Raw genomic sequence first — 19,566 nt, 5'->3', positions numbered from 1 at the left:
AAGGCAAATGCTTGAATGTGATAACAGTATATGATGGAAGTACAGCATGTGTGAGAAGAAATGGAATGCGTGTCAAGAATATAATAAATGTGTTATCAGAAATGTGTTGACTGGAGAGATAAATGTCACTTATATAGTCTCTTCTCTTTGTCTGTGTCTTCAGTGTCTGTGAAGAAGATCCCCAAATGTCAAGAAGGTGATCACCACCATGTGCTTGAAGTTCATTCATTTTTATGTGTATCACAGGGATGTTGACCATACAAAAGGGGCTATAATTGCACAACCACAACTTTTTACAGTTGTTGTGGATACTTCTGTTTCTCTATTAGTCTGCAGCAATCTCTGATATTATGATGGGTGAACATCTCTGTTTTATGTAGTGACTATATAACTTTTGTAATGGTATAGGATTGGATATAGAGAATGAAGAACGTAAGAACATAAGAAGAGCCATGCTGAATCAGGCCAAAGCCCATCGAGTCCAGCATTCTGTGTCACACAGTGGCCCACCAATTGTCCATGAGGATCTTGAGCAGAAAGAGAAGGCAAGACCCTCCCTTTCCCCTGACCCCCAACAAATGGTACTCAAGGGAATCCTGCCTGCCTCAATCAACATAGAGGCCTATGAAGAGAGGATGAAGGATAAAGAGAGAAGATGATCAGTGCAAAAACCAAAATACTATTGAAAGTTTTAAACTCGACTGCAGAAAATATGGTGGTTGATGCATGGAACTCATTACCAGACTCCAAATCTTTACCCTTAGACTATCCACTGTTGACCTCACCTGATTCCTAAGAGGTCAGTAAGGGGTGTGCATAAGTGCACCAGCATGCCTACTGTCCCCTGTCCTTTTGTTTCTCTCTTACTAGTATCATGTATATAAACATTGTTATATCTTTGTATACTACCAATAGATACTTGACAAAACAAACAAACAAACAATTCCAAAATGTTACTTCCGCAGTGATATTTCTTCCAAGTTGTTATTCAAACCTTACCAGAGGAGGCAGTGCGAGCCCAGTAGTTGTACAGGTAAGCCGAACTCTGGAACCATACCGAATGTAGACTTCCCGCAGTGGAAACTCACCCTGGGATTGAGAATGGAACTCATCTGCATAACAAAAGAAAAGGAGAGAAAAACAAGAAGGGAGAGAAAGACTAAAAGATGATAACAAGGAGCAGATACTGGATTTAACCATAGTGCTGCATTGAATGACAAGCTTGGTTTTAAAAATGGCACTTAAAATACAATGTGATTTTGGTCCCATAATCTATTTCTCTAGCTGTGCCCCTGATTGTTAAATGGCAGCAAGCGTTCAATGAGAGGCAGTTGGGAATAAGAGGAGAAGCTAAGAAGGAAGATGAGAACAAGTTGCAAAGGAATGGATGAAAGCATCTTGAGCCACAGAGCATCCCTCTCCCATTATCTGATGTGAAGTCATAAATCATCTGCCTTGCAGGAGGCCCCAGCTTGTGCTCCATTGGCAACTTCACAATCAAGGACATCTTCAAGAGAGATTAAAAAAAGGCAAGATGGCTTCTACGACTATGTGGTGACATCTCTTGACTTTCCTGACTTCCTTAATATATTTCCCTGTTCCTAGTATTGGTAATGACGATACATACATTCCTTTTTTAGAAAACTGACATTTAGTGGTTAATGTGATACCCTAAATCAGGGGTAGGCAAAGTTGGCTCTTCTATGATATGTGGACTTCAATTCCCAGAATTCCTGAGCTAGCAGGAATTCTGGGATTTGAAGTCCAGAAGTTGCCTGCCCCTGTTCTAAATCATCTCTGTGGACTGCATTGGCTACCAATCTGTTTCCGGACACAATTCAAAGTGTTGGTTATGACCTATAAAGCCCTACATGGCATTGGACCAGATTATCTCCGAGACCACCTTCTGCCGCATGAATCCCAGTGACTGGTGAGGTCCCACAGATTTGGTCTCCTTAGGGTCCCGTCGACCAATGTCGGCTGGCAGGACCCAGGGGAAGAGCCTTCTCTGTGGGGGCCCCGGCCGTCTGGAATCAGCTCCCCCCAGAGATTTGTACTACCCTCACCCTCCTCGCCTTCCAAAAGAGTTTAAAAACTCATCTTTGTCGCCAGGCTTGGGGTTCCTTAGATCTTCCCCATTGACCAATGAATGTTTTAGTTTGATTGCTGAATGAATGGTATTGATAGTTTTTTAATTAGAATTTTAAGGATTGTTTTTAATGTATTATTAATTGGATAGTTATTACTGTTTCCTGTTTTTCTGTACATGCTGTGAGCTGCCCTGAGTCTTCGGAGAGGGGCGGCATACAAATCCAATTAAATCTTAAATCTGTCTCCAAAGCTTATTGGAGGTTTAAGCCCAGAGGTTGTATTCAGCTGGGTTCAGGCATATCGGTAGTAGCGTCCTATGGGTGGGTGGTCCTACCCACCCTGGCGCTATGCCATCCTATTTAGTCATGTTTTCAAGCCGTGTGCATGTGTGCAAGCTGTGCACGTGAGCAAAGTGCATGCATTGAAGACCACATGTATGCACGGAAGGCACATGTGCACCCAAAGCTCAGTGAACTGGTAGGTGCTGGGTGAACTGGTAGGAGAATTATATGAATAAGGAGATCGCTGACCATTTCAATAGCTACTTCTGTTCAGTTTTCTCAAAAGACACCGTACAAAATAATACTATAGAGGGATATAGCATTGCTTCCAGCTGTACGGATTCAGCTCCAGTGATCTTAGAAGCCGATGTCTTAGAAGAACTTGAATGATTAAAGATAAATAAGGCAATGGGTCCAGATGGCATCCACCCCAGAGTTCTTAAAGAACTCAGATCTGTCATTACTACCCCCCTGACTGATTTGTTTAACCAATCCTTGTTAACAGGAGAAGTTCCTGAGGATTGGAGAATGGCCAGTGTTGTGCCTATTCACAAGAAGGGCAGTAGAGAAGAAGCTGGTAACTACAGGCCAGTTAGCTTGACATCAGTTGTAGTTAAAATGATGGAGACTCTACTCAAAAAGAGGATAAATCAGCACCTAAAAAACAATAACTTATTGGACCCAAATCAGCATGGCTTTACTGAAGGCAAATCATGTCAGACTAATCTCATTGATCTCTTTGACTATGTCACAAAGGTGTTGGATGAAGGTGGTGCCGTGGATATTGCCTACCTGGACTTCAGCAAAGCCTTTGATATGGTTCCACATAAAGAGCTGATAGATAAATTAGTGAAGATTGGACTTAATCCCTGGATAGTTCAATGGATTTGCAGCTGGCTGAAGCATAGACATCAGAGAGTTATTGTTAATGGCGAGTATTCTGAGCAGAGTCAGGTTACAAGCGGTGTGCCACAAGGGTCTGTTCTGGGTCCTATTCTTTTTAATATGTTTGTGAGTGAAATAGGGGAAGGTTTGGTAGGGAAAGTTTGCCTATTTGCCGATGACTCTAAAGTGTGCAATAGGGTTGATATTCCTGGAAGGGTCTGTAATATGGTAAATGATTTAGCTTTACTAGATAAATGGTCAAAGCAATGGAAACTGCAGTTTAATGTTTCCAAATGTAAAATAATGCACTTGGGGAAAAGGAATCCTCAGTCTGAGTATTGTATTGGCAGTTCTGTGTTAGCAAATACTTCAAAAGAAAAGGATTTAGGGGTAATGATTTCTGACAGTCTCAAAATGGGTGAACAGTGCAGTCAGGCGGTAGGGAAAGCAAGTAGGATGCTTGGCTGCATAGCAAGCAGGAAGAGGGAGATTATGATCCCGCTATATAGAATGCTGGTGAGACCACATTTGGAATACTGTGTTCAGTTCTGGAGACCTCACCTACAAAAAGATATTGACAAAATTGAACGGGTCCAAAGAGGGGCTACAAGAATGGTGGAAGGTCTTAAGCATAAAACGTATCAGGAAAGACTTAATGAACTCAATCTGTATAGTCTGGAGGACAGAAGGAAAAGGGGGGACATGATCGAAACATTTAAATATATTAAAGGGTTAAATAAGGTTCAGGAGGGAAGTGTTTTTAATAGGAAAGTGAACACAAGAACAAGGGGACACAATCTGAAGTTAGTTGGGGGAAAGATCAAAAGCAACATGAGAAAATATTATTTTACTGAAAGAGTAGTAGATCCTTGGAACAAACTTCCAGCAGACGTGGTAGATAAATCCACAGTAACTGAATTTAAACATGCCTGGGATAAACATATATCCATCCTAAGATAAAATACAGAAAATAGTATAAGGGCAGACTAGATGGACCATGAGGTATTTTTCTGCCGTCAGACTTCTATGTTTCTATGAATCCCACCTCTGTTTAAGTCTAATCTCATAGAATCGTAACCATGTGTACTTTCACTTCAGTATCAAAGTTTATTTAGACCTTCTCCATTTGGATAGTCTGTAGCCATTCAAGGTCAAAACGCCACTAAGCCATTGGGTAAACAGATTTGCAGTTAAACCTCTTGTTTGCCCTAAACCAGTCTTACCTAAATGAAGTGTGAATGCCGCCCACTGCCGGGCACTTGCGGTGAAGGCATCATCCTCGACAAAAAGGTAACGAGTGCTGACAGTTTGGGAGCGCAGGCGATTGAAGAGCGAGACCTTCGACCCAGATAAAATGCACACTAGGAAATTGCAAGTGGGAGAGAGAGACACACACACAGAGAGAGACAATTTTGGAGGTTTTATATGTATATTTATATTTTATTGCCGTATTTTTCCATGTATAAGACATTACTTTTTAAATATATATATTTACTTCAAAATGAAGGGGCGTCTTATATGCAGGAGGACACAGGAGAAGAAGACCGTACATGCAGGATGAGCCTCTATCTTATATGCAGCTCTATCATTCCTCTCTATTGTAGTTGCTTCCTGTATCCCATTGCCACTCTAGGTTTCATCTCTATTGTTCCTGGGATGCATTTATTTATTTATTATTTATTAATTTAATTTATATGCCGCCCAACTCCCTTAGGACTCTGGGCAGCTTACAACAAAGAGAACAATATTTACAAGGAACAATTTAAAAAGATAATTTAAAAAACCCATAACAAAACCATACATATCTCTCATGGCTGGATTTCCTGTTCTTGTTGTATTACTCACTCTGACAAGATAGCTTCCACATGATGGCTGTTAGTGTCCTTACTACAAGAAGCTACATGAAACATGGGGATGTCTTATACATGAGGGAGTCTTATACACGGGGAAAATTACGGCAGTTATCTTGATGTTGTAGCCCTAGGCACGTAGATACAGATGGGCTTAAACTGAACAACCCAGGTAGAACTGTTCTACACTGTTGTGAATTGATAAAGGTGTTGTGATTGTGACCCCAGTTTTACAACTCTAGCTGATCATACCTTCCCTTGGCCTGCAGCTCTTCTGCTCTGGGTTATCTGCTTTAACATAAGAAGCTACCTAAGCAACATCTACCACCCCATCATTGTTCTAGTGACAGCATTTGTTTATTTATTATTTAAATTTCTAATCCCCCAATTCCTTGCGGACTTTGAAGCAGCTATCGAAAGCTCAGAAAGAGAACTTTTCCATCTCCAGATACCTGAATTTTATTCTCTAAAATGTTAAAGCAAAGTAACCATGTCCTATGAACTAGCCTATCTTAATATACTAGTACCTTCTTTAATGTATTCCAATCTACCACCTCTCCTAGCAACAAAGCCCTCCCAAAGGATTTACACCAACTTCTCTTCATGGAAAGACTTACGGTCTGTGTTCTTCAGGGACTGCTTTTTCTGTGAGGGCTTGGAGATCACTTTAATCAGCTTGCTGTGGAATGTGCCAATCTCCTGCCCATTGCTGAAGAACAGTTTCAAGGCTAGCTGAAAGTGTTTCCTTTTGTCAGAGTCTGAGATGTAGAGTGCTTTGGCACAGCTGAATTTCTGCATTAAAGGAGGAGGGGATATTCATTGGCATGAAGTGGAAGGAGAACTTGAGATCTGAAGTTTAGTCATAATAACCTGAGATACATTAGTGTAATGGGCTTGAGGAACAGGAGGAAATGCTGCTAGTCATCAGATTAAAGATCAGTCCAAGGAAAAACTGTAACCTGAGAAAATGTCTCAGACAAGTCTATCTCTAGTTCTCATGAAGATAAAGAGAGGGAGAGAGGACATTCAGACTTTCAAGAATATATTCTGTTGTGAGCTGCTCCGAGTCCTTGGAGAGGGGCAGCATACAAATCTAATAAATTATTATTATTAATAATTTATTATTATTATTAATTTATTATTATTATTAATTTATTATTATTATTTATTAATTTATTATTATTATTAATTTATTATTATTATTTATTAATTTATTATTATTGTAATTATTATTATTATTATTATTATTATTATTATTATTATTATTATTTGAGCCATAGTGTCCTGTCCCTTAATTACACAGATTGCAAATGCTCGCCAAGGTCTTCTTTAACAACTTTCATTCATAACACTTTTTTATCCAAATTATCAAACAACCACCTCATTTCCAGCTAAGTTCACTTGTTCTCAGCAACTCTGCATTCCAATCTCACTTCTACTTTAATGGCTCTGGGAGCCATGCCAAAGGCTAAATCATTACTGTCCCAGCTAGATAAAATTCCTAATACATCACGAACTCTGACACCTCCCCCAAACATTCAGATACCTTACATCTTCTTGGTTTACAGTTCTGAATAGCTAAAAACTGTGCTTTCTGAGAAATGTCATCAGAGCACCCTGGAAGAAACTGCTTCTATGAGAATTTACCCAGACTCCCATTCTTGTATAGCTCTAGTGACAAAACAGCCCTCTAAACTACACATAGTATAGAATCATTTCCTTTCCCCATACAATCTCTGCTGCCTGCTATAGAATCTTCTAAATGTAGGATCTAACAGAGGTTCATTTTCCATAATATCTCCCTCTTCCTCCTCCAAATCAGAAATAGTCTACATTAACATCTCTTCACTTTTGACTACCTCCCCTTCGCTTTCTGCCATGGGGCCAGTGCATCCATACCGCCCTGGTTCTTCCTCGTTCTCATTATCCTACATTATCAAAGTTGATCTAGGCTCACTCACAACACACAGTAGTTAAAATGCAGTACTGAAAGCTAGCTCTGCCCACTGTTAGGAGTCCGATCCTGATCTGCTCAAGATTGATTCAACCTTTTATCCTTCCGAGATTGGTAAAATGGGGACCCAGATTGTTGGGGGCAATATGTTAACTCTATAAACCACTTAGAGAGGGTTGTAAGGCACAATGAAGTGGTGTATAAATCTAACTACTATTCCCATTGCTATATTAAAACTGTATTGGCCTACTTGGCTCTAGTTTTCTGGTCTAGTCTATTTTGAATGGCTGACAATAGCACCAATTTACTGAGGGAAGACAAATAACTGGAGGCATTGGAGTAAATAACACTTGGAAGTTCTCTTCATATGTGAGCATTTATTGAACAATAGCTGTTCAAGTGGCAGAGCTATTAATATTTTATTTCATACAGACTTTGACTAAATATAGAGTATTTTAGCTTCCTTCTTCTACAAAGATTCCTCTCAACAGAAGAAAGATGACATACACAAAAGTGTTGCCTTTGATTTTTACACTCTTTCCATTTACACTGCTGTTAGAAAGGTTTTACAGCATTCTGTAATGTTTCCAAAAAATTAGTTGAATGGAGGTAAAAAAAAATGGAAACTTTAAAATGATCAGAATGACCCTTAAATTATACCAAAACTTTGCACTCTCTAGAAGTGTGAATTCAAGTCCCAGAATTCTTATCAATGGCCATGCTCACTGTAGAACTCTATACATCTTGCATGTGTCCAGATTGGAGAAATTTAAGTTATGCTATCATTAATCTTTTAAATAATAATTTTTATTCCAGGAAGACCAACCAGGGATTCTTCAAATAACCTATCATCACAACAATCAACTAATCACAATGACTTACTACTACCCTGTTTTGCCCAAAATAAAACATCCCCTGATAATAAGCCCAATCAGGCTTTTGAGTGCATGGCAATAAGACCAAGCACTTATTTCTGGGAACCAAAAATATATATAAGACAGGGTCTTATTTTGGGGAAACATGGTAGTAGTCTGGCTTTATTTTGTGCTACTTAAGATATTGTACATAATGTTCCCACCTCCTTTCCATCCAACAACAACATGTAAGTCAGTTGGGTTTTAAGAAAGTGATTGATCCCTGTTATCAAGTCAACTGTCAAGCCTAAGTGAGGACAATAACCTCTGGTCTCCCATTTTCTAATCCAGCAGCACTTTAGCCCTTCTAACTCCTGCAGCCAATGTCCAGAGTAAGCAAACATTTAACTCAAAAGATTGACATGGGAGCTTTGAAGCACAAAAGGGGCATTAGTAAAGCATTACTAAATCATTAGTAAAGAATAAAGTGGTGTATTTAAATAGTTAATGTAATCATGGCCACAATATCATATGCTGCAATGTCTTACCAGTCAATGACTACTTCAGCTTCAACTGCAATAACACAAGAGCACGCAACAGATTCCAACTTAATACGAACCGCGCCAAACTTGACAGTAAAAAATATGATTTCAACAATAGAGTTATCGAAGCTTGGAACTCACTACCGGACTCAATTGTGTCAACCCCTAACCCCCAACACTTCTCCCTTAGACTCTCCACGATTGACCTCTCCAGGTTCCTAAGAGGCCAGTAAGGGGCGTACATAAGTGCACTGGTGTGCCTTTCATCCCCTGTCCAATTGTCTTTCCTTTCTTTCACCTATCTTATATATTCTCCTCCTTTCATATATCCTCTCCACTGAGTTCACCTTCACCCTTTTTTATATTATCACATGTCTATTTTCTTCCTATGTATTTATGTATTGGACAAATGAATAAATGAATGAATGAATGAATAAATAAATAAATATTGTCAATAAGAATAAGAAGCAGAGTAAGACTTGAGCAAGAATCTATCAGATTTAAAAAATGAACAGTAATTGAAGTCCCAATTACGCAACCTCCTTGCCAAATATTGTGAACAAGTGTACAATCAAGAAATACAAAGGAAAAAGTTTGAAAGACTTCACTCTGATATCATCCAGCTTTTAGAGGGTCTCTTATCAACACAAGCAACTCAGCTCAGCTTGTAATCTGCAATAATGAAATGTGGGATCAAGTAGCTCCCACTAAAGTTTATAATAGTCTCTATTCAAAGCCTTTGTGGTTAATATAAAGGGAGAGGTGGTTAGGGATGTTATTACAGGTGAAATGCAAAATGTGGGTCTGGTGGATGTTTTATTGACATAGCAGTTAGGGACACCCAAATGGAAAGGCACATTCATATATATTTGCTTTTCTGACTGCAAAGAGCCTCCTAGGTTTACTGCTCCCAGTCATCTTGGTGCTCTCTCTTGTTCTGATAGGCTTTGCTTTTACAATGAGTTAAACATTGCAAGCACAAAGGTTGCTACTGTAGCTGTGCTGGCCCTCTTCTGGCCTCTGCATTCTTCCAGGGCTACCATAATGCTGCAGACATTTTTGTTCTATTAAAAAGATGCCAAGAGATCACTCTCACTCTTGATCTTGGGGGGCACTCTAGTGTTTTTTTTTAATCATATTAATTTTTATAATACGTTAGGATTTTAAAAATTATATTTCTGTATACAATAAAGACTGTTTAAATAACAGAAACCCAAGAATTTTAAACTTTTTCTTAAACTTAAAATTCTTGGGTTTCTTTTATTTAAACAGTCTTTATTGTATACAGAAATATAATTTTTAGATTTTATTAATGATTTTATTAATGAATGCAATAAATGCAAGACATATTTATCATCATGCCTCGTTTTGACTTGTCTTAAACTTACACTTTTTCTTAAACTTACGTTTAAGACAAGTCCAAACTAGGCATGATGATAAATATGTCTTGCATTTATTGCATTCATTAATAAAATCTTTTGAAGCAAGCATGGAAAAGGACAATTTTATTTGCCTCCTGTCTTTCTGTACTGAACAAAATCCTTGTCCTCAACTGCTCTTTGTATTAACAAAAATATTTATTATTGGCCCTTAAAGGGAGAATTTTTTTTCCACAACCCATAAGAATTTTCATCAGAACCATAATAAGAAGGGAAAGGTTAGCTCCCATTCTGCACTTGCTGAAACGCCAAAAATAATCAGCTTTCCCAAAGGCAGCGTTTCTTTTAAAAAGTGTGTATTACATTCTGAGAGGCATTAAATCACATCTGATCTTCAGAGGATTTTGGCAGCTGCTTCTAACTGCTAGGTTGGCATGTAAAATGTCTCTCCCCCATTTACCTGCAGTTTAATCATTGCTGCTATTTCTATATATATTTGAGCCAGCTTACCTTGGAATCCAATTGTTCTTCAAAGTTTAACTTCTGCATTTCTACATGGCTACTGCCCATGCTATCAAGTCCTATATAACCACATATCTGGGAACTGGATCCTGTAACATCTTTACCTATACAAAAAAGAGAAAGTCAGAAATGTCACGTCACCATTCTGTGTGTCTAGAAAAAAGAGGGATGAAAACTGAAACAACTCTGCAATTTTTCCTATACGTGCAATAATATCTGCTAGTTATTTATGTTACAGTGTTGCATTTCTACTCCATCTTTCTTCTAACAAACCCTGCACCAAATACAAAACAGCCCTATCTCATCTTAGTAGGTTGAATGTCTGTGGAAATTCTCAGGCATCTGGGTCATAGTTAGCTCAAAGGTGCTTTTTCCCCCTTCAAAAATCAACTGGATTTTTTTTCCCTAAGGAAGAAGAAAACATTTCACTTCTTATCCAAGAGGTTTTATAAGTTCTGATGGGTGGGAGATGGAAGGATAGGTACTGAGAGTTGAGTACCTATGGTAGGGAGATGGAAAAGTAGGTTCTGACAGAATGGTGGGTGGGGAATGGAAGGATTGTATTGCTTTGCAGTCATCTGCAGTCAGCGACCAGTTAGTTCCCACAGAGTGGGTCTTCTCCGGGTCCCGTCAACTAAACAATGCCGCTTGGCGGGACCCAGGGGAAGAGCCTTCTCTGTGGCGGCCCCAGCCCTCTGGAATCAACTCCCCCCGGAGATTAGAATTGCCCCCACCCTCCTTGCCTTTCGTAAGCTACTTAAAACCCACCTATGCCGCCAGGCATGGGAGAATTGAGATACCCTTTCCCCCTAGGCCTTTACAATTTTATGCATGGTATGTCTGTATGTTTGTTTGGTGGTTTTTTTTATTATACAGTGTTCCCTCGATTTTCGCAGGTTCAAACTTCACGAAAAATCTATACCACGGTTTTTCAAAAATATTAATTAAAAAATACTTCATGGTTTTTCCCCCTATACCATGGTTTTTCCCACCCGATGACGTCATATGTCATCGCCAAACTTTCATCCGCCTTTAATAAATATTTTTTTAATAAACTTTAATAAATAAACATGGTGAGTAATAATCTAAATGGTTGCTATGGGAATGGGAAATTGTAATTTAGGGGTTTAAAAGTGTTAAGGGAAGGCTTGTGATACTGTTCATAGCCAAAAATAGTGTATTTACTTCCGCATCTGTACTTCGCGGAAATTCAACTTTTGCAGGCGGTCTCGGAATGCATCCCCTGCGGAAATCGAGGGAACACTGTAATGGTTTTTTAATTGTTTTTAGTATTGGATTATTGTTATCCGCTGTCTTATTATTTCTGTTAGCCGCCCCAAGTCTCCGGAGAGGGGCGGCATACAAATCCAATAAATAAATAAATAAATAAATAAATAAATAAATAAATAAATAAATAAATAAATAAATAAATAAATAAATAAATAAATAAATAAATAAATAAATAAATAAATAAATAAATAAATAAATAAATAAATAAATAAATAAATAAATAAATAAATAAACAAACAAACAAACAAACAAACAAACAAACAAACAAACAAACAAACAAACAAACAAACAAACAAACAAACAAACAAACAAACAAACAAACAAACAAACAAACAAACAAACAAATAAATAAATAAATAAATAAATAAATAAATAAATAAATAAATAAATAAATAAATAAATAAATAAATAAATAAATAAATCTGGTTGTTAGCACTCTACCTGAGAGCTCTTGGGGTTTATCTTTGCCCTCAGGTTACCTGAATCAGGGTACAATTGGCTGTGGCATCTTCTTGGAACCACTGCAAGGATGGTGTTGTAAACTGGAGATAGGTGGTGTCTTATTCCTCCCCCTCTGTTGATGGAGAGGTGTACAATTCTAACATGGGTGGATTCTTTTACCCTGCTTTCAAACCAATGGTCCTCTCTGTCCAAAACATGGAGTGTAATAGGATGCTTCTGTATTTGATTTGCCACATATCTGTTTCTTAATTTTATTCATCATGTATCTTAGTTGCATACTGTATGTAGATTTCCAAGAGAGCTTACGATATAAAATGCACAATACAACTGTATGCACAATTTCTTTCAAATACATTTTTATCTGATTTCTAAATCAGACTTTAAAAGATATTTTCTTTTAAAAATGTATTAAAGTGGTGTAATATTTTGATATACCTTTACACATTTTTTTTGGCAAAATATCTATTATGTATGCAACTATCTATAATATATCAAGGGGTTTTTTTCTGTATTTTTAACACACACACACACACACAACATATACTTCATTTCTTTGAACTTTCTTTGAAACAAATATAAAATATGTTAACCTTTTGATATAAAATTTAATATTCTACAGCAATCAATAATGAAAAACAATTCTAATTATCAAATCCCAAAATTAATATAATGTTTATCTTGCTTTCTAGAAAAAAATATCAAGAAACGGTTTCACCTAGAAATAAAAGCTAGACAAAATCTCTATTTTGTATTTTATTCATTATATTTTTACTTCTTGTTTTTGTTTTATTAGAGAATTGTGTTACAGAATTCAAAATGCTATGGAAAATTGTATCCTGTGAATACATTTTGAAACTTCATATTAAGTCAGTTTCTATTTAAGTGTGAATCAAAAGAAGTACTATTCCATCTCTAGCTGTTTATCATGGAACTTTAGCCCATCCCTGGGAATTAATCATGCATGTTAACAGCATGAGCTTTGCATGTTTATGTTTGCCCCATCAAGTAGATTTGCAATATCCTTTGCCTTATAAATGAATTAAATGCAAAGTGAGAGTGTCATGCGTGTTTTTCCTTGAGCTGCTATTAATTTCTGTTGATGAAAGAAGACAAGAAATAGCATGGCTGGTAAAGTTTTTGAAATTCTCCACCTAGTACAATTCTCCTATTTTCCACATGAGCTAAACTCAAAGGAACAACTGGATGTCTACCAACAGGGCATTAAAACCCCATTCCCTAGCAAACTGGCTTTGAATGGGACATTCTGTATATGAGCATGTAGTTCTTATTCACTCCCTCCCTTCCACATACTTGTTGATATGCTCAGGAAATTCTAAAAGTTATTTATTTGTTTTTCTACTTAAGCTATTACATCACCTCTGCCCAATTCAAATGAGAGTGTGGACTCTCCTATTCCTCAGCGTAGCCTGGCAATGCAATCAGATCTGTTTCCTAAAGCTGAGTTTGGCCTGGAAAATAACCTTCTTCTGCCCTCTTGTTGTGCCAGCAGATCCTGAGTCTAAATTCTCTGTGGTCTGGATACAATTCCTGTAATGGCAGGCCAAGCTATAACCCAATTGCTGTAAGCTTTGTGGCACTTTTTTCTTTCTTTCAAGCTACCAGTTAAGCTGGAAAAGGAATGCTTCATAGTCATACCCAGTGCAACTAAGAGATCACAAGTGAATGAGGAAACTGAAGCCGAAGTGTTGTGGTTGGCTCTGGCCCAGCTCCTGCCCCAAGGACTGTGGATGTGGGGAAGACATCCACATGCTGCAAGCCTGTTTTGCCCCCAGTAGAGTCTGCTGATGAAGGCTCCGCTGACCAAGAAGACATGAGTGAAGGGGAGGAGGAGAGTGGGGCAGACAGCTCAGAAGGAGATCAATTATCTAACTCCTCCTTGGATTCAGAACAAGAGTTAATGATACAGCCACGCATGCGAAGAGCGATGCATAGGCAACAACAACTGAGAGATTATTATCAAAGAAAATGAGGCCGCCTGTGGTTGGGTGGGGCTGTGGTAATTAGTGAGGCTGCTATAAATAGCAGCCTGTGGGTTTGGCCATTGTGGAGGATTATCTGATCGTTGTGTTTCGTGACTGCTTTACTGACTTTGACCTTTGTGTGCTGATTTCCCCCCACTTTGAAACTAAACCAGTGTGTTTCACTTTGTGAAAGAAGGACTGTGAATTGCCTCATAGCTGCAAGCTAAGTATCACAGAACTGATAAGGGACTTGTACAAATTACCAGTTTGTTTGGAGACAAGTGCTCTTTGCTATACAAAAAAGAGTGCTTCGTTTATTTGCATTTTCGGTATAAAGAACATTGTTTTGAATTTTCAAACGTGTGTATGTCTGAAATTGTATCTGTGCATTTTTGGGAGGATTCTACCAGAGAGCTCGACAGAACACAAAGTAGCCTTTTTCCTAATGAAAAACACCTCTCCTCTTGTTTTCCCTTGGAGCTCTTTGGCTAAGGTTGTTCAGAGAATGTGGAAGAGCCTTAAATTAAGCAAAAGAGAGGCTGTGACTTCTTGGTTGTACATGAAAAAGAAAGTTGCATGGTGCAAGAGTATAGTGATAAGTGAACTGGGAATCCAGTGCCAGGAACAATGATGATGATAAATGTTAAATACAGTGGTACCTCTACCTACAAACGACTCTACTTATGGACTTTTCTAGATAAGAACCGGGTGTTCAAGATTTTTTTGCCTCTTCTCAAGAACAATTTTCTACTTACAAATCTGTGCCTCTGAAACTGTAACCAGAAAAGGTGGGGAGATGCCTCTGTGGGGCCTTTCTAGGAATCTCCTGGGAAGAAACAGGGCCTCCACCCTCCCTGTGGTTTCCCCAATTATTTGCTTTTACATTGATTCCTATGGGAAAAATTGCTTCTACTTACAAACTTTTCTACTTAAGAACCTGGTCACGGAACAAATTAAGTTCATAAGTAGAGGTAGCACTATACTTCAAATCGGTGACCTACCTGAGCTCTAAGAACTTTTCCATTTTTGCATTGTTTGCTATTTTGTAATGAGTTTTTTATCCAGCTGGTAAGAGCTGTATTTGAAGACAGAGATACATCAAATCAAGTAGTAGGTGCATGCTCAGTCTTTTGTGGTGATGACCAATGGGAAGTGAGCATCAGCTGGCTGCTGAAGGTGGGAGATCTACTACTGCCCCATTTTGCAACATTCAATTCCTATCTATCCTCTTGTTATAAAAACAAGAAATAAAAGCATCATGTATGAAAATATAACTCAGGGGCGAAGCCCCTTAAATATAGCATTTAGATTTAGCAATAGCATTTAGATTTATATACCTCTTCACAATGTTTTACAGCCCTTTCTAAGCAGTTTACATAGAGTCAGCATATTGCCCCCAACAATCTTGGGTCCTCATTTTACTGATCTTGGCAGGATGGAAGGCTGAGTCAACCTTGAGCCTACTGAGATTCGATCTGCCAAACTGCTGGCAGCTGGAGATCAGCAGAAGTAGTTTGCAGTACTGCACTTCAACCACTGCGCCACAGAGGCTCTTAAGTATTAATCTGTGATCTTACTTCCTTTTTACTTTTTGTTATCTCTTTTGAATGGTATGTAAATATGGTTTATCTCTATGTGCTCATTAATGGCTAATTTGTCTGAATGCCAAGAATCAAACATGATTGAATGGAAGAAAAAAAAGATACAGTTTCCTAGTTGAAACAATGGCAGAGTTTGTACACGTTATGAGTTATCATTGTGTCTTCTTGCTAGTTGATGCTCATGGATGTACGCTGCTAGCCTTAGATAGGCAGAAGTCTACAATATATATATATTCTTCTATTGGATCAGTAATATACTATTAGGATATTATAGATAGACTTGGCATTCAGGAATATCAGTCTCATCTAGGTGAACCCAGTAATTTTTATGGTTGGAACCTGGATTTTGCAGTCCAGTTATAGCAGGCCAAATAATTTTTTTTATCCTAATATAAAAAGTTTCCACAGTTTCCAAACTTCTATAATTCTAATTCTTGGAAAATGAAGAGTGAACTAAAATGGATTATACCTTTAATTTCTTCCTTCCTTTGCTTCCAGCCTGGTCCACTGAGATACACACATGGGGGTGGGCAGAAGAACCTGATAAGAAAAAAAGTGTAGTAAACAGTTAAACTAGGAAAGTTTCTTTACATTTTTATTCTTCTGGAGAAATAGATTTCAAAATATTTATTTTATAAATGACATGAAGAAGGTTTGCAGAGGGAAGTGCACAAAATCATACCATACTTTGGCATGATGTATACATTCAAAGTTATGATGCAGCAAAGAAAGAAAGTCTTCCTGATAATTTTACATGGAGTGTGCAGAATGACCCTTGAGTTATCAAGAACATGCATAGAGGAAACGTGGGATTCCAGCAGATATCCAGGAGATATGAATAATTATTCAGTCATACAAAACAGATACATTAAAGTTCAATTGGTGTTTACTTTAGAAATAGCAGAGTCAATAGGCAGTCATACGCATTCAAATCAGTCAATATCTCTCCATACAATAATAATATTACAAGCCTGTCTTTTTCTTACACATCAGGCATACATTACAGCTTACAAATACATTAACTAACATAGAATACACAGAGCCTACTACATCAGTCACAGTGAATCAGCAGAAAGAACAGAGAGCAGAGAAAGAATCATGGTTTCTGGCGCCCTCTTATGACAATTTGCAACACTACTTCTTAAAACTATAGTACTTCAATACAAACAAACATTCATTGTTAGCTTGTTTATATATTGCAAACTCAACTGTTTTGTACAGAGTACTAACAGGCTCTAAAAGTGCCTTTTGATTTCACTAAAATATCCTCTGAGCCTGAAAAATTATTTAGTAAGAATGGGAAAGTTCAATATGTTGAAAGAAGTCACCTTATTAAGCTTCAACTGATGTTTTTAATTGTTTTGGAAAACAGATTTCCTCATACTATTAGTGTTTTTCACCTTATCGATTAAAACAGATAAAGGATCTCTGCCTTGGTAAGGCCACCCTTGGAATACAGAATTCAGTTTTGGTTGCCATGATATATAAAAAAAGATGTGGAGATTCTAGAAAGAGTGCACAGAAGCGCAATGAAGATGATTAGGGGACTAGAGGTGAAAACATGTGAAGAACTGTTGCAGGAACTGGGTATGTCTAGCTTAATGAAAAGAAGGACTAGGGGGGACATGACATAAATGTTCCAATATCTCAGGGTCTGCCAAAAAGAAGGACTCTCCAAATCACCTGACTTAGAACTAAGGAGAAATTTCCTGACAGAACAATTAATCAGTGGAACAACGTGCCTCCAGAAGTTGTGAATGCATCAACACTGGAAGTTTTTAAGAAGATGTTGAATGACCATTTGTCTGAAGTGGTGTAGCGTTTCCTGCCTAAGAGGGGGTTGGACTAGAAGACTTCCAAGGTTCCTTCCAACTCTGTCTATTCTATTCTATTCTATTCTATTCTATTCTATTCATTATTTATGTAACATAATTATATATCCTTGAGAATGGATTCATATGGATTATGCTTATTTTTGTATTCTTAACTTTTGTGACTACCTCATATAGTTTATTTTTCAAAGAATAAACTATTGTAGCTGTACGACTGTGTCTATGACATAGGTACCTATGTTTAGCAGTAACATGTTTTACTCAAACTAATTTTGGGGATTTGTACAACATAGAAAGTAGTGAACTTGAAAATGTTCAAAGATACTTCACAAGAAGAGCCCTTCATTCCTCCATTTGAAACAGAATACCATACGAAACTAGACTTACATTCCTGGGTCTTGAAAGCTTAGAACTACGACGCCTTAAACATGATCTAAGTATTGCCCACAAGATCATATGTTGCAATGTCCTGCCTGTTAAAGACTACTTCAGCTTCAACCGCAACAACATAAGAGCACACAACAGATTCAAGTTTAACATTAACTGCTCCAAACTTGACTGTAAAAAATATGACTTTAATAATCGGGTTGTTGAAGCGTGGAACTCATTACTGGACTCCGTAGTATCATCCCCTAACCCCCAACATTTTACCCTTAGACTATCCACGGTTGACCTCTCCAGATTCCTAAGAGGTCAGTAAGGGGCGTACATAAGCACACTAGAGTGCCTTCCGTCCCCTCTCCTATAGTCTCTCCTATATCTTGTATTTCTTCTCTACTATATCCTCTATAACCTTCATTGTGTATTATTGTGTATTGGACAAAACAAATAAATAAAAAACTAAAAACTAAAAATAGAGTTCGATATACTCAAAACACCAGGTTGATATGTAGCTGGCTAGTTCAATATGCATGTTTAAAAGAAGTTGAATGTCACTCTATCTCTGACATGGAAGCTATCCTCTTCCATGTTTCCCTTCACACATGATGACCCAGAAAACAGGACAACTGGACCAGATCAATAACAATAAACTTCTTAAAGTGGGTGAGGAAAAAAGGCACTGTCAATGTATTCAGGCATGGTCATATCTGATCCAAACTGTCCCCAACAAGAGAAATCACAGTTTGTAGATGTTGATTCAATTATCTATATCTACAAACCTCCCACTAGGAAATTAAAGTGATCCAGAGCCTCTGGATAATTCATTCACATCATGAAAGAAATATTTGCAAGAGTGGGAACAGGCATCTGGCCAGGTTCGGACCAGGTATCAGCAGCTCCGTAATGAATTATTTAGGCATCAGTTGCAAAAAGTTTTCTTTCCATTAGGAAATTAGGAAGCAATCCAAAAGGATTTATGATAACACAGAAAACCCTTGAGAAAGATTTTCATTTTCTAGTGATGGGACATCTGCTGACTGGATGAGGAGAACATGCATGCGAGTGTACAACTTCAAGCTGAGATACCGCTTTCCATCTGGTTGCCAATGCACAGATTGGAAATAAAAACCACCCCTGTCTTGCCATGGCACAATTGCCTCTGTCTGGAAGCCTTTTCCTTTGCTCGGTTCAATGGGAAACTTAGCTCCCTTGCTGTTGCTTTTAGAAAGATCAGAAAGTATCACTTTAAAAAAGGAAGTGCCAAATTCTCCTACAAGAACATAAATATAGAAACATAGAAGACTGAAGGCAGAAAAAGACCTCATGGTCCATCTAGTCTGCCCTTATATTATTTCCTGTATTTTAACTTAGGATGGATATATGTTTATCTCAGGAATGTTTAATCCACAATTACTGTGGATTAAACAGTGATAACTGTCAATGAGATTTTAAAATATTTTTTCTCTTCAGGACGAAAGTATGAGAAATTCTGGATTGGATCAGCATTATATAACCAGTAAATGTCAAATGGGAAAATACAATATTACTGTTATTGCATCTCAGCTAGTGGTGGAATACTTTTCCCTTTGTTCCCTTATAGGTTTCCTATATAGGAGAGTCAACAGGAAATTAATTGGTGAATGAGAAAGGGCATACTAAA

General features: G+C 37.8%; 1 protein-coding gene across 1 annotated transcript in view; it reads right to left on the bottom strand.

Annotated features, from left to right (window-relative positions):
• The window catches only part of RBPJL (recombination signal binding protein for immunoglobulin kappa J region like), a 42,007-nt gene that overhangs the window by 9,474 nt on the left and 12,967 nt on the right, over nucleotides 1-19,566 (bottom strand). The window contains exons 4-8 of the mRNA XM_070748504.1: nucleotides 16,163-16,233; nucleotides 10,347-10,462; nucleotides 5,725-5,899; nucleotides 4,481-4,618; nucleotides 1,000-1,112 (exon numbers count right to left, since the gene is read on the bottom strand). Coding sequence (XP_070604605.1) covers nucleotides 1,000-1,112; nucleotides 4,481-4,618; nucleotides 5,725-5,899; nucleotides 10,347-10,462; nucleotides 16,163-16,233 — 613 coding nt within the window. The remainder of the gene's footprint in view (nucleotides 1-999; nucleotides 1,113-4,480; nucleotides 4,619-5,724; nucleotides 5,900-10,346; nucleotides 10,463-16,162; nucleotides 16,234-19,566) is intronic.

This window comes from Erythrolamprus reginae, chromosome 3 (assembly GCF_031021105.1).
Source record: "Erythrolamprus reginae isolate rEryReg1 chromosome 3, rEryReg1.hap1, whole genome shotgun sequence".
NCBI lineage: Eukaryota > Metazoa > Chordata > Lepidosauria > Squamata > Dipsadidae > Erythrolamprus > Erythrolamprus reginae.
The sequence above is the reverse complement of the archived record's forward strand: the minus strand, read 5'-3'. Positions and strand labels throughout refer to the sequence as shown.